This window comes from Ursus americanus, chromosome 24 (genome assembly GCF_024610735.1).
Source record: "Ursus americanus isolate L20-20 chromosome 24, mUrsAme1.1.p, whole genome shotgun sequence".
NCBI lineage: Eukaryota > Metazoa > Chordata > Mammalia > Carnivora > Ursidae > Ursus > Ursus americanus.
Genome location: NC_142150.1, coordinates 2,041,918 through 2,058,925, shown reverse-complemented (window position 1 = coordinate 2,058,925; position 17,008 = coordinate 2,041,918). Strand labels below are relative to the sequence as shown.

At 35.5% G+C, this 17,008-nt stretch overlaps 1 protein-coding gene across 4 annotated transcripts in view; it reads right to left on the bottom strand.

Annotated features, from left to right (window-relative positions):
* The window catches only part of USP47 (ubiquitin specific peptidase 47), a 109,427-nt gene that overhangs the window by 66,079 nt on the left and 26,340 nt on the right, over positions 1-17,008 (bottom strand). For 2 of the 4 annotated variants that reach the window (XM_087855272.1, XM_045796496.2), the window contains exon 2: positions 3,082-3,141. The exons of the other annotated variants lie outside the window; for them this stretch is intronic. In XM_087855272.1, coding sequence (XP_087711398.1) covers positions 3,082-3,141 — 60 coding nt within the window. The remainder of the gene's footprint in view (positions 1-3,081; positions 3,142-17,008) is intronic. 4 annotated transcript variants of the gene reach the window in all.

Genomic DNA, 17,008 nt, shown 5'->3' with positions numbered 1-17,008 from the left:
CGCACTTTTCCATTTCCTTAAAATTCCTATAAGCAGAATTTCTGGGCCAATCACATTTTATTCTTGAATTCAATTCTAGAATAACTGAAACAAACAAAAAGCTCTGCTCTTCTTTAAGGCTTTAAATAGCCACTTATAAATCTTAATTATGTTATACTCTACACCCTGGCCCGTTATTTCAAATTTACCTAATATATGGCTATTATCCATGGATTACATTTGAATTTTTCATAGCACTATTGCCAACACTAATCGCACTTGTATGAAGTCTCTCTCCTCCTCCCATATCCCCCCATTCTGGGAACTGATAAGAAGAAAAATTATTTTTTACAATTCTCAGATCTATCATCAGTAAGTATAATAATAACTTTACAACAGTTTTCAAAAAAAAAAGAAGAAAAAAACCCAACTCTACAATGTTATATTAAACAGATTTACAAAACATTTAAATATAAAAGATGTTTCTTAGAATTAGGAAAACAGGGTAATTACCTTTCTTCTTTGGAGCTCTGCCCCTGGTCGATCCTACTTATGCCCAAAGGAAAAAGCAGTATCACCTTGAGGTAAATGAAAAATGGCTACAAATTCTCTGCCACTCATTTTCTTTTTCCTTTTCCCATGAATCTGGATGGGCCGAGTGACCAGCTAGGACCAAGAGAATGTACTAGAAGTGACACTGTGTGACTTAAGGCAGGACCCTAAAAAATCAGCACCTCTTGGAAGATTCTGCACCTCTTGAAAGATTCCCTTTCATGAGTTAAAAAAAAAAAAAAAAAAATCCACTTGCCCTGGGACCACCAAGCTACAAGGAAGCCCTAACAGTCCACACTGAGAGAAAGTGGCTACTTAGTGGAGCAATAGAGTGGCTAATAATGGAGAAAAGCCTACGTGGACATTCTATCCGAAGTCAGTCACCAGTTAAATGCAGCCAAGTAATGATCCCCAATGATGCCACATGGAGCAGAGAAACTAACCAGCTGAGCCTTTGCCCAAATCCCATCCCAGTGAATTATGACCAAATAAACTAGTTGTTTTAAGCCACTAAGTTTTGGGGTAGGCTGTTCCATAGCAATAGATAACAAAAATACACTTAAACACATTGAAGCACACCTGAGCACCAGCTGGAAAGGATATAGTTAGTAATCGTGGTGTTGGTAGTAGGAGGGAGTGTATCCATTTAAATACTATACCCAACATTAAGGTAAGGTATCTGAGGGTATGCCATAATTCAGGGAAGAGAGCACAATTTTTGAGTTCAAAGAGATTTATTATGAATAAGGGAAAACAAGAGAAAATAAATGCAAAGTTTTAGAAAAGCCTAAAGCATGTTTCACTTGGCAAAATATTTAATATATCTTAGGTGAGCTATTACAGGGGCATAAAGTTCCCTACACAGAAAATCTAGCCAATTACAAAAAAAAAGGCATAAAGTATAAAATTAAAACTATTTATTTTATGGACAACTCAGCAATATTACACTTGAAAGAATAAGGGGAAAGTCAACAGCAGTTACAATAACACTGTGCATGCTAAGAGAGTGTTCTGTCTGTGCCTAATCTATGCTCACTGCAGAAACAAAGCTAGATTTCCTAACAAAGAAGAAAGAATCCTTGAAAAAAGAGTAAAAAAAAACAAAACAAAACAACAACAACAAAAAAACTAAACCACAGTCTTATCTATAAAAGATAAAACATAGTTGGATAAAAACACTCTAAACATATTTTCCTCCAAAGACAGGTTCGCTGCTAGGGACATCCTGTAGAGGTCAACATGAGATAGTTCTGTCTGAGGGATCTCAGAGCCTGCTTGAAGGCATGTTCACCTCTTAAGTCATGTCATCTCCTTTTCTTGGCATTCCTAATAGTTTTAAGTTCAAATCTGAGTTCTCTGAAATTAACACCATAATTTTTGTTTCATAAAAAACACTTCCTAGGTGTTTCTTATTTAAAAGGCAAGGTGTATAATTGATGGCATATATTTGGAATGGTATTAGCATGTAGAAAACAACTTAGTATCAACCCAAATTCAAAGTTACCAAGATTCAGATTTTTTCTAAGAAAAGAAATTCATATAAAGAATTTTAAAACATTACAAAGGGACCTCTCTAACCTCTAAATTTAATAGTCAACCCATTTTCTCTTAAGACTTCTTTCTTTTCAAAGTTATCACAAAGATTGATATTATGGCTGCAAACTTACACGCACACACAAACGTTTTATCTGCTTCTTGGTCGAGAAGCTGCTATGAGCTAAGAAAATAGGCCTTAGCACATTACCCTTCTGGGAATCCACAGTTAATACTGCCATAGGTTAAAAAAGAGAACTAGAGAATGTGAGTATTTTTGCTGATTGAAATTTATTAAATTTATCAACTTCATTCAGATTTACATTTTTACTTTAACAAGTGATGATAAGTGGGGCAATGATGGAGACCCTAACTTACATTTAAAAAAATTATTTTTAAGGTCCTCCTTCCACTCCATTCTACTACCTCCACTCCACCCAGCAAACTCCACAACGTTATATGATCTTTTCCTAAGTGGTCTCTCGCCACCGATCACTTAGAGAAGGCAAGAGATTAAAGGAAGCACCTGAAGAAAAAACTACAGAGTTGAAGGGACCTGAGGAAAATGAGTTATAAAGAAAAGTTAGAATAGGATGCTACATCACAAGAAAGTTTAGGTTTATAGTGCATTCAGGCTGCTGGAAAGGTAATAGTTTTAATTATTCAAATAAGATTTCTGGGATTTGACTCTGTAAATTATTAAATTATTTCATCCCAGCACTATTAATACTTCAGAAAATGAAATATATCTGTATAGAAAACAGACGACAACCATACCTGAAGTCAAAACAAAGGGTTCTATAGTTTTTATATGCTTCCCCCTCACTCACATGTTAAAAACAAGGGACTATCTAGACACATTCATTTAAGGTGAATTTCTTATTAAAATCAGGTAGAAATAAAATAAGCCAAACAAGCATAAAACATAAGACATGCCTTGTTATTAAATAAAAATACTAACATGCTGTTACTTGTTCTGCTGATTATCATACTAAAGCAATCACATCAGCAGTCTACCTGTAAAAATTTCTTCTTCATTTCATCAAAGATATTTTGTCTGCATCTCCAAAACACATCCTATGGTATATAAGAACAAAATGAATTACAAATTATTTCTTTAAAATAAAGAGGTAAGACAGTGAAATGAGAACAATTAAGCTAAAGACATTTTTGCAACAAAATATGTATGAAAGTAGTACACCACCTAGGATTTTATATAAATTACATTTGTAATTTTTACCTTAGGCCTCAATTACTCTTATAAGTTACTGAAAACCTGTGCTACAGTGATAAAGATTAATATTAACAAAGAAAAAAACCAACCACATTTTAACGAAGAGGAGTAGCTTTAGAATTATGTGTAAATCAAATGTTCTAAGCCACATAATATTTTTTCCAGTTTTACTGAGATCTAATTAACATCTAACACTGTAATAATTTAAATTGTACAACAGAAAGATTTGATATATGTATACACTGCAAGATGATTACCCAATAAGTTTAGTTAACATCCGTCATTTCGCACAGTGACAATGTTTTTCTCCTAGTGATGACAACTTCTAAGATCTACTCTCTTAGCAACTTTCGAATACACAGTGCAGTATTGCTACTACAGTCACCATGCTACACATGACATTCCCAGGACTTATAACTGGGAGTCTGTGCATTTTGACCACCTTCACCTATTTCCTCTACCCTCTTCCCCTGGCAACCACCAGTTTGTTTCCATGAGGTCTTTTTTTTTAGATTCCACATGTAAATGAGATTAGATGGTATTTGTCTTTCTCTTCCTAAGTCATGTAATATTTAGAGTCTATTAAGGGAATTTTGCAGGGAAACTTAGAGATCCCTGATTTAGCTGGTTTATAAATTTGGATTTTTTCACATGATAAATAATCATCAAGTAAGGCTGCTTAACACTACTACCTACAACTATTTTCTTTATGTGAACCTTTTCCTTATTATGAGACAAGCTTATTTTTCCAATTAAGGAAACATAGAAATATACAAAAGGAAATAAAGATAACCTATAATCAAGAGATTATCTGAAAAATCTTGGTTTTGCATCATTTCACACTTTTTCTGTACAAATCTTGTTTTCCCTCACCTTAATTAATAAAAAGATCAATGTATTACTTTAAAAGGTGGTTTTTATTACTCACAGTAACTTGGATACTATTCTTTATCATTAAAAAAAGTTTACATTATTTGCTTTTACAATAGAAATATATTTCTATTATTATAGCAGTACATAATTTTTTAAAAAGATTTTACTTATTTATTCGACAGAGATAGAGACAGCCAGCGAGAGAGGGAACACAAGCAGGGGGAGTGGGAGAGGAAGAAGCAGGCTCATAGCGGAAGAGCCTGATGTGGGGCTCCATCCCATAATGCCGGTGATCACGCCCTGAGCCGAAGGCAGACGCTTAACCGCTGTGCCACCCAGGCGCCCCAGCAGTACATAATTTTTAACAAGCAACTCTAAAATAACCCCTATAGCAATTACTAACAATTTGATATACATCCTATCAGATCCTTCTCCATTTTATGTATTTATTTATTAGAGAGACTGTTAATTATTAACCAAATAAGATCATTATGTACACCATCATTTGATTCTGCTCCGAAAGTGTTTTTAGTTTTAAATGAAATGTTTAGTTTTTAGTTTCTATGCAGTGTTCCATTACATAGAAAACCATAATTTATTTAATTAATTGGCTATTAATGGGCGTTTAGACACCTCCAAATTTTCACTACAGCTTTGCTTATCTGTACAATTTTTTCCCTAAAGATAACTTCCCAAAGAAAGAATTACTAGATCAAAGGTTATATACTCCTTTTTAGGATATTTAATACATGGTGCCAGAAGGCTATCTCTTCCACAAATAAGAACTGAACTTCAACTATCTGTCAAACACTAGGTGCTCAGAAAATAGCAGTGAACAAAGCCCTTGACCTCAAGGAGCTGCCATTTTACAGTGGGAACTCAACCATAAATAAATCTAAGCCATCAGGTATCCACCAACCTCAGAGTCTTTGCATTTCTGTCCATTCTACCTGGAATGTTCTTCCCCTGAATGTCCTTACTTCCTTTGTCCAAATATCATTGTGGTGGCTTCAAAATATGTCCACAGATTCTTGGACATGCCTCCCAGCGAGAACAGGAGTCTAATTCCAGTCCCCTTAACTATGGGTCAGCCTTAGTGACTTCCTGAAATATACAACATGACTTTCAAGACCAGGGTAGAAAGGGCAATACAACTTCTTCCTGGCTCTCTCTCAGATGCTTGCCTTTGGAACATGGCCACTATGCTGTGTGGGAGCCAAGCAGCCACACAGAAAGGTCATGTGTAGATGTTCTAGCCACAGCCCAAATGAAATCCCAGCTGGCAACCAGCATGAACCACCACCATACATGTGAGGAAACATTCAGATGATTCCAGTCCCCAGCCTTTCAGGTGCCCAGGTGATACCTAGCTGAGCGGAAATGAGCTGTCCCAACCCAGCCTTTCCTAAATTGCATATCCATGAGCAAAAGTCACTAAGTTTGAGGGCAGGCTGTTATATACCAAAAGATAATCAGGATAGTCAATTTCCCAATCTCGTCTTTTTCTCATCATCCTTTTAAAATTACAATCTTCTTGATATTTTACATCTTCCTTGCTTTAGATTTTCCCACAGTACTTTTTGGCCACTTGATATATTTGTATTTGTCTATGTTTTAGTTGTTTATTGTCTATCTCCAAGAAACTTCCACTATCAGCCAAGATGAAATGAGACTGGATTTACCCTCCCCATCTTAAACAACTAGAAAACTACACAAAATATATGAAAAAAATAATTTTCAATACTATTAAACAACAAGCAACACAGGACAGTGATCTCTGTGAAGGCACAACAAACATGATGAGCTACCTTCCAGACTACCGTGCAGGGAGGGAGAATCCAGGTAGAGTCCAGCAATTTACCAAGTTGAAGAGAAGAGGTGGGAGTTCCAGGGGGCCAATTCAGCTAAAATTTACAGAGCAGAATACTGAAGGAAGGAAAGCTCTGCAAACAGCAAGCTTCAGACGTCTGCAGCCGGGCCCTCCTTGAGTATTTGGCTGAACACTCATCAGCAAGTGTATGAGGCTGCGGAAGGAGCCATAGGAAAGAACCCTCGCAGCTCGGTTCAGTACCCACCAGCCAGAATGAAAAAACTATAATACATAAGGCATCAGATAAGAGTACTCAAGGAGTATTGTCTCCGTAGTGGGACCAAATTAGACTTAGTCTGAAGGCTACTCTGACCCAATCTTACAAAGCTGAAAGGCAAGCCTCAAAAAGATCAAACTGTTCACAAATAAATTAACTGCATTCAAGAACAAAGCTCAAGTACACTTACAGGAATAAAAAATACCCAGCACCCATCAAGGTCTAATTTACAATGTCTGATATCCAACCAAACATAAACAGGTATGTAAAAAAGCCAGGAAACTATGACCCATAATAAGAAAAATCAATCAATGAAAACCAACCCAGAAATAAAACAGATGATAGAACTGGTAGACAAGCATATAAAAAGTTTGTAACTATATTCTATATTTCAAGACGGTAGATACGGGGAATACCTGGCTGGCTCAGTCAGTACAGCATGTGACTCTTCATCTCAGGGTCATGAGTTCAAGCCCCACATTGGATGTACAGATTATTTAAAATAAAATTTAAAAATTTAAAATTAAAAAAAATTTAAAAAAAAAGTAGATGTCTCACACCATACACAAAAATAAACTCCAAATGGATGAAAGACCTCGATGTGAGACAGGAATCCATCAAAATTCTAGAGGAGAACATAGGGAGCAACCTCTACGACATCAGCCAAAGCAACCTTTTTCATGACACATCCCCAAAGGCAAGAGAAACAAAAGATAAAATGAATTTATGGGACTTCATCAAGATAAAAAGCTTCTGCACAGCCAAGGAAACAGTCAAAAAAACTAAGAGGCAGCCCACGGAATGGGAGAAGATATTTGCAAATGACACTACAGATAAAGGACTGGTATCCAAGATCTACAAAGAACTTCTCAAACTCAATACACGAGAAACAAATAAATCAAAAAATGGGCAGAAGATATGAACAGACACTTCTCCAATGAAGACATACAAATGGCTAACAGACACATGAAAAAATGTTCAAAATCATTAGCCATCAGGGAAATTCAAATCAAAACCACACTGAGATACCACCTTACGCCAGTTAGAATGGCAAAAATTGACAAGGCAAGAGACAACAATTGTTGGAGAGGATGTGGAGAAAGGGGATCCCTCCTACATTGTTGGTGGGAATGCAAGTTGGTACAGCCACTGTGGAAAATAGTGTGGAGGTCCCTTAAAAAGTTAAAAATTGAGCTACCCTATGATCCAGCCATTGCACTACTGGGTGTTTACCCCAAAGATACAGACGTAGTGAAGAGAAGGGCCTTATGCACCCCAATGTTCATAGCAGCAATGTCCACAATAGCTAAATCGTGGAAGGAGCCGAGATGCCCTTCAACAGATGACTGGATTAAGAAGTTGTGATCCATATATACAATGGAATATTACTCAGCTATCAGAAAGAACGAATTCTCAACATTTGCTGCAACATGGACGGCACTGGAGGAGATAATGCTAAGTGAAATAAGTCAAGCAGAGAAAGACAACTATCATATGATTTCTCTCATCTGTGGAACATAAGAACTAGGATGATCAGTAGGGGAAGAAAGGGATAAAGAAAGGGGGGGTAATCAGAAGGGGGAATGAAACATGAGAGACTGTTGACTATGAGAAACAAACTGAGGGCCTCAGAGGGGAGATGGGTGGGGGAATGGGTTAGACTGGTGATGGGTAGTAAGGAGGGCACATATTGCATGGTGCGCTGGGTGTTATACACAACTAATGAATCATCGAGCCTTACATCGGAAACCGGGGATGTACTGTATGGTGACTAACATAATTTAATAAAAAATCATTAAAAAAAAAGGTAGATGAGCATATTAAGAAAAAAGATAGAAGATATTAAAAAGATCCAACTCAAATTTCTAGGGATGAAAAGTACAATATCTGAGATGAACTATATAATGGATAGGATTAACAGATTAGGTACACTGAATAAAAGATTAACAAACTTGAAGACATAACAATAGGAACTATCAAAAGGAGACACAGAATTCATTTTTATGGTTTCACAATATTCCTGTGTACATACACACACATGCATGCACGCACCCCCCCCCCACACACACTCATCTTCCTTATCCATTCATCTATTGATGGGCACTTAGGTGCCTTCCATACCTTGGCTAATGTAAATAATGCTGCAATAAACATGAAAAGATATGCATGTACATATCTTTTCAAATTAGTGTTTTGTTTTCTTTGGGTAAATAAAGATGATAGTGCATCATTTGAGACAACATGCATAAACCTAGAGAACATTATGCTAAGTGAAGTAAGTCAGACTAAGAAAGACAAAGTGGAATCTTAAGAAAATAAAAATAGGGGGCGCCTGGGTAGCATAGTCGTTAAGCGTCTGCCTTCGGCTCAGGGCGTGATCCCGGCGTTCTGGGATAGAGCCCCACATCTGGGATAGAGCTATGAGCCTGCTTCTTCCTCTCCCACTCCCCCTGCTTGTGTCCCCTCTCTCACTGGCTGTCTCTCTGTCAAATAAATAAATAAAATCTTAAAAAAAGGAAAGAAAGAAAGAAAGAAAGAAAGAAAGAAAGAAAGAAAGAAAGAAAGAAAGAAAGAAAATAAAAATAAACAAGTGAAAAGCAGAATCAGACCTAAAAATACAAAGAATAAACTGATGGGGGGGGCAGGGAGAGAGTGGGCAAAATGCGTAAAGGAGAGTGGAAGATACAGGCTTCCAGTTATGGAATTTACTCATTCCATAATCACAGGAATACAAAGCACAGCATAAGGAATACAGTCAACGATATTGTAACAGCAAAGTATGGGGACAGATGGTTGCTAAGCTTCTGGTGATACAGCATAACGCATAAACTTGTCAAAATCACTATGTTGTACACCTGAAACTAAAGTTACACTGTGTGTCAACTATACTTAAATTCAAAAAAAAAAAAAAAGAGAGAGAGAGAGAGAGAGAGAGAAACACAGAGAGGAAAAAATAACATACACATACACACACAAAAGTGGAACAGAAACCATAAAAGCTAGAAGGAAGTTGCACAATATTTTTTAGGTGTTTACAGAAAATAACAGTTAACCCAGAATCCTAAAATGAAAAAAGATGTCCTTCAGGAATGACCCAGAAATTGCTTCAGTAATCAATCAGAATTCAAGACACTCTTAGATAAAGGAAAGCTAAAAGAATCCGTCTCCAGTAAAACTACTCTAAAGGAATGGATAAAGGAATTTCTCTAAAGAAAAAGGAAATGATCAAAGAGAGAACCTTAGAACATCAGGAAGGAAGAAAGGAGACAGTATGCAAAATAAGGCTAACTACACTTTCCTTCTTCTCTTGAGTTGTTTTTTTTTTTTTTAAGATTTTATTTATTTATTTGACAGAGAGAGAGAGACAGCCAGTGAGAGAGGGAACACAAGCAGGTGGAGTGGGAGAGGAAGAGGCAGGCTCCCAGCGGAGGAGCCTGACGTGGGGCTCGATCCCAGAACGCCGGGATCATGCCCTGAGCCGAAGGCAGACGCTTAACGACTGCGCCACCCAGGCGCCCCTTCTCTTGAGTTTTTATTAAATGTTTGACTGTTGACATAAAAATGAAAAACTGCTTGATATGGTTACAGATGTGTAGAAGAAATATCTGACACTATTATATTATTAACAAGGGAAGGTAAAGGGATATAAAGGAGTAAGGATTCTGCATTTCAACTGAACTGATAAAATAATGAGACCAGTAGACTGTGATAAATTGGTACATATAAGGTAATAACCAGAGGAATCACTAAAAAAGCTATCATGAAGGATACAATCAAAATCACTACAGATAAATCAAAATGGAATTTTTAAAAATGTTCAAACAATGCAGAGGAATGCAAGTAAAAGACAACAGGAAAAAAAAGGAAAAGAAAAAAAAAGACAACAGAAAAATGAAAACCAGAGAACAAACAGAAAACACAAAATAAAATGGCTGACTTAAGCTCTAACGTATTAATCATTACTTTTGGCAGAGTGGATTAAAAAACATGACCTAACAATATGCTATCCCTAAGAAACTCACTATCCCTATAAACACACATATATATGCACATATGTAATACATATTATGTCAAATATATGATATACAAAATATTTTTAAATACTTATATATGATATATATTTCATATAAAATAAATGAAAGTAAAAGAATAGAAACCACACACTATGCAATCATTAATCAAAAGCAGGAGTTAATTTTAAAAATTAATATCAGATAAAGTAGACTTCAGAACAAAGAAAATTATCAGACAGAAAAAAATTACATAATTATGATAAAAGTGTCTGTGCACCAAGAAGACATAGCAATCCTAAATGTGTATGAACTAAACAACACAGCAGCAAAATGTTTGAAGTCAAAACTGGTAAAACTAAAAGAAATCTACAATGATAGGAGACTTCAACACCTCTCTCTTAACAATTGCTAGAACAACTACACAGAAAATCAGCAAAGGCATAGAAAAAAATACCATCAACCAACAAGATTTAATCAACATTTATAAAACATTCCAACTGACAAGGTCAGAATATACTTTCCCTTCGGATGTGCATGGAACACATACCAAGACAGACCACATTCTGGACCACAAAACAAACATTTATTTATTTATTTATTTATAAAACATTTATTTATTTGACAGAGAGAGACAGCCAGCGAGAGAGGGAACACAAGCAGAGGGAGTGGGAGAGGAAGAAGCAGGCTCCCAGCGGAGGAGCCTAATGTGGGGCTCGATCCCAGAACACCGAGATCACGCCCTGAGCCGAAGGCAGACACTTAATGACTGAGCCACTCGGGCGCCCCCAAACTTAAATTTTAAAAGAACTGAAATCCTACAGAGTGTGTTCTCTGCTCATAATGGGATTAACAGAAAATGTGACTATAAACAGAGAAATATAATGTCTTCTAAAATTGGAAGATTCAACATACTAAAAATTTCAATTCTCCCCAAACAGATATACAGTTTCAAAGCAAGTCCAATCAAAATGCCAGTAAGAGTTTTTGAAGATACAGACAAGGTTATTCTAAAATTTATGTGGAAAGGCAAAGAAACTAAAATAGCCAAAAGAACAAAGTGGGAGAAATCAGTCTACCCAATCTCAGGACTCCTTATGTAACTACAGTACTACAGATCAACAGAACACAACAGAGATCGAGACAAATATGCCCAACTGATTTCTGACTAGATACAAAAACAACTCAGTGGAGGAAAGATAGTCTTTTTAATAAATGGTCCTGGAACAATTGGACATCCATATGCAAAAAAAAAAAAAAATCCTCAACCTATCTCTTACCTTATACAAAAATTAACTGAGTATGGATCATAAACTTACTGAAAAATATAAAACTATAAAACTTTTAGGGGAAAAAAAAACACGCAAGAAAATCTTCCAGAGCTAAGGCTAGGCAGAGTTCTCAGATGACATCTAAAGCATGATCTATAAAAGGAAAATTTGATAAATTAAATTTCATCAAAATTGAAAAAGTCTATTTACAAAGACCCTGTAAGGATTAAAAGACAAGCTACAGACTGGGAGGAAATGTTTCAAACAACATAATTGACAAAGAACTACTATCCAGACTATAAAGGACTCTGAGCACCTAACCCCCCCCCCAAAATCTAATTAGAACCTAAGCAAAAATCATGACATTTGAACAAAGGGCATAAGCAGATGACAAGTAAGCACATGAAAAGATGGTCAATATCACTAGCCATTAGGGAGATGCAAATTAAAATCATAATGAAATATTACTACACACTTACCAGAATAGCTAAAATTAAAAATAGTGACAACATCAAATGTTGACAAGGATGGAGAAAAACTGGATCTTGCATACTTTTCCTGGTGGGAATATAAAATGGTACAGCTACTCTAGAAAACAGTTCAGTAATTTCTTAAAAACTAATGATGCAATTACCAAATAACCCAACAACAGCCCTCTTCAACAATTATCACAGAGAAATGAAGAATTAAATTTATACAAAAACCTATACGTCAGTTTTTACAGCAGCTTTATTCATAATAGCCCAAAACTCCAAACATCCAGAAGTCCTTTAACAGCTAAATGGCTAAACAAACTGTGGTACATCCATACCACAGATACTACTAATCAGTTAAAAGGAATAAACTATCGATATATGCAACAACCTGGATGAAACTCCTGAGAATTATATATTAAGTCTAAAAAGCCAAGTCCGAAGGTTTGTATACAGTAGGATTTCATTTATACGACTTTTTTTTTAAAGATTTTATTTATTTATTTGACAGAGAAAGACAACCAGCAAGAGCGGTAACACAAGCAGGGGGAGTGGGAGAGGAAGAAGCAGGCTCCTAGCAGAGGAGCCTGATGTGGGGCTCGATCCTAGAACGCTGGGATCACGCCCTGAGCCGAAGGCAGACGCTTAACAACTGCGCCACCCAGGCGCCCGGTTTATACAACATTTTTTTTTTTTTAAAGATTTTATTTATTTATTCGACAGAGAGAGACAGCCAGCGAGAGAGGGAACACAAGCAGGGGGAGTGGGAGAGGAAGAAGCAGGCTCATAGCGGAAGAGCCTGATGTGGGACTCGATCCGGTAACACCGGGATCACGCCCTGAGCCGAAGGCAGACGATTAACCGCTGTGCCACCCAGGCACCCCTATACAACATTTTTTAAATGACCAAGTACAAAAAGAGAACAAATTACTGACTGCATGAGATTAAAGAGGGGTTGGCAGTGGAAAGGAAGTGGGTGCGGTTATAAAAGGGCAACATGAGATATCCTTATGAAGATGAAAATGTTCTGTATCTTGGCTGTATCAATGTCAGTATCTTGGTTGTGATACTGTACTGTAGTTTTATAAGATGCTACTAGCGGGGGATATGGGGTAAAGAGTACGGTTATCTCAATTATCTACAGCTGAGTCTACAATTATCTCAAAACAAAAAGTTTAATTAAAAAAATAGTAACTCCTACTTATTAGTAGTATTACATTACTCTTCTACCTCTCTCTTCTAGAGACTAAGAGAGAAATGCCTGTTTTAAACCTTGTAGCTGAATGGAGGTGGAATATGGAGTGGGTACTCCGGAGAATGTGTAGCCACAAGTTGACCTACACGCTGATTTGCAGTTCCAATTCACACTGTCTGGGTGGTACGAAAACTCCAAGCCAAGAATTACATTGAAAATGGTTCTAGAATAGTAGTATTCCCAAATACATGAAAGAAACAATCACATTTTTTTTCTGGAGAACCCACCTGTATCCCAAAGCTCAAATAATTTCCATAAAAATTTTTATTATTATTATAAATTATTATCATAATTCTAAAAAAAGAACAGCTCAAAATTGTTTTTTTTTTAAAATCACTAATTACATAAGGAAAAAGGAATCATGAGTAAGAGTCAGCAAAGAATAAAATACAGCAGATGACACACATAAAAGTTTCAATATTGAAACTACCAGTCACATTATACAAGATTATTTTTAATATGCTTCAAGAAATAAAAAAGAGCTTTGAAATTGTTAAGTAGATGTTAGCAATTTGCAGGCTTTTAAAAGTACTGAACAAGATTCCTAGAAAAGAATATAACAGAAATTAAAAACACAAAGTCTAGCAGTGTATTTAAAATATTTGAAAAAAGAATTAATTAACTCTACAATAGAACTAAAATTTCCTAAACTTTTATTCACATAGAGATGTAAAACATTACAGCATTAAAAGGCATGAAGGATATAGTGTGAAGATCTAATATACATTCAGGAGAAAAGAGAGAATGGAAGTAGAGGGAATATTTAAATAGATAATGGATAAGAACTTACAAGAACTGAACACCAAATCAGATTGAAGAAATTGAACAAATGTGAAGCAAAATAAATAAAAATAGTTTAAATGCAGCTGGAAATATGACGGATTTCCTTAAAACAAACAATAATTAGACTGACAGCTGATTTCTCAACAGGAGAAATGGAAACCAGAACTTAAGCATACCTTTAATGTTCTGGAGGAGAAAAACAAAAACAAACAAAACAACTGTTAGCCTAGAATGCTATATATAGCAAAAGTGTCTTTCAGGAATGCAAAAGCAGAGATTTTTGTGACCAGTAGATCCTTGTTAAAGAAACTTTAAAAAAGGTATTCTCTTCCTTCTTCACCAGTTCCTTTGCAGTGGTAATCAATGTTTTTTCTCAACCAAGAATCTTTCATGAGGGCTAAAATCCCAGTGAACACCTGACTGCAACCACATGAGAGACTCCAAGGGAGAATCACTCACTTGAGGCAAGTCAATTCAAAGACCCCCGAGAGGCTTGGATCCTCATCATCACAAAAGGCTACAAAAGTTTGAGACATCATATACTTTTAAAACTTTATTGAAAGACGTGAAGAAAGACAGGATGTTTCCTCTCTATTTATAATATGAAGAATTACATTTCACAGTAACCTCTCAAAAAAAGAATGTATTATAGGCAGAAAGAAAAGTGATCCTAGAGGGAAGGTAATGAATTCTGATTGGGCCACCTAGGCTGATGACAATGAAACTTACCTAATTTCTACTAAACAACTACTGTAGTGCCATAACCATGTGGCACCACAATCATGTCCACCAGGAAAACAATTTTCTGGAAAAACCACCACAAACCCAATAAATATACAATGCTAAACATTAGCTCATATATTGCCAGCAAATCAGAGGCATGGAGAGACTTTGCTTATCTAATATGGGATAGAGACTATTCATGGATTTTAGCTTTAAAAACCTGCCATTTACCTTCTCCTGAGCCTTAAGTCTTACCCTCACTCCCATCTCCTGTACTGCTAGTTCCCTCCTGGGCAGTACAATTTTCACTCAATGTTTACACTTTGGTCCCAGAGTTATTTTCTCTTTCACAAAGGAGTGAAACATAAAAAGAAATGAATACCTATCAAAATTAACTCAAAATGGATCAAAGAACTAAATACAAGAGCTAAAACTATAAAACTCTTAAAAGAAAACAACAGAAAAGCTTCATGACTTTGGAGCTGGCAATGATTTCTTGGCTATGATACCAAAAGCAGAGACAACAACAAAAATAGATAAACTGGACTTCATCAAAATTTAACATTTGTGTATCAAAAGACAACAGAGCGAAAAGTCAATCCATGGAATAGTAGAAAATATCTGCAAATCAACATATCTGAAAACATAATAAAATGGATAAACTCCCAGAAATAAAGAAAACCTCAATAGTCCTAAGCCATTAAACATACTGAATCAGTAGTTAAGACTTTTCTAATAACAACAAAAAAATTCCAGACCTGGATATTTCCCAAATACTCAAAGATAATTCAACTTTTACAGAAAATGTTCACAGTTATAGAATATGAGGGATGCTCCCTAAATCATATGAGGCTAGTGTGACAGTAAACTTTACAAAGACTAATATAAGAAAGAAAAATTATAAACCATATCACTCACGAAAACAGCTGCAAAAAGTCTGAAACAAAGTTTTAGGAAATTAAATCCAGCAATGTATTAAAGCTTAATATATCATAACATTCATTTAACATTGGAAATATGAATTTATATAATGCTACACAGTATAGATTGAGAGAAAATCATGAATACATACAATACAGAAAAGCCATTTGAAAAAAATTAAACATCTTTTCATGGACATCTTTTTATGATAATGCATAACAAAACAGGAGAATCTCCTTAACTTGACAAAGTACATCTACAAAATTTTACAGCAAACATATTTAATGATGAAATGCTGAAAGCTTTCACTTTAGGAAGAAAACAAGGTTGCACGCTAGTCACTACTTCTGGTCAACATTGTACTGGAGGGACAGTACAATAAGAAAATGAAAAACAACCTAAATGGATTAGAAAGAAAGAATATGGTCATTATACACAGATGACATGATTGTCTACCTAGAAAACTGAAAGAATTTGCATATAAATTATTACTATCAATAATAGCTTATGAAAGTTACTATGTCATTAAAAAAACAATATGTGAGCAAATTTAAAATCCAATAAAAATACCATTTACAACAGCATCTTAAAATACAAAATACTCAGAAGTAGAGGTAACCAAAACTTTTAAAGATTTTTATGGAAAAATTATAAAATCTCTTTGTAAGAAATTAATAAGATCTGAAAAAATGGTAAGATTAATGAAACACATATGTTTATCAATTGAAAGACTCAATATTGTAAAGAAGTCAACTTTCCCTAAACTGATCTATAGGTTCAACGTAATTCCAATCAAAATTCTGACTTTGTGTGTGTGTGTGTGTGTGTGTGTGTGTGTGTGTGTGTGTGTTTACTGGAAGTGTAAGGGTGACTAAGTCTGAAATCTATATGAATGTGCAAAGTTACAAGAATAGCCAAGACACCCCTGTACAACAAGGCTGGGAGACTTGTGTACCAGATACTACCAGATATTAAAAATTAAAAATTAATAAGAAACTGTAGGATTGGTGCAGCATGTTATTTCCGAAACAGAGCCAGACATGTGTGTGTTTGTGTGTGTGTGTGTGTATGACTAAAGAAAGAATAACTTTTCAGTAAATGATCTTGGGATACGTAGGTATACATAGAAAAAGGAACCCACAGAAATTTGATGCATACCTCAAACCATACATTAAAAAAAATAATTCCAGGTGAATTAAAATCCCAAATAAGAAAGCCAAAACTATAAATCCTTTATTTACTTGTTTGTTTATTTGGGGGGGGCGGGTAGGGTAGAGGATGAGGGAGAAAGAGAGAATCCTAAGCAGGCTCCAT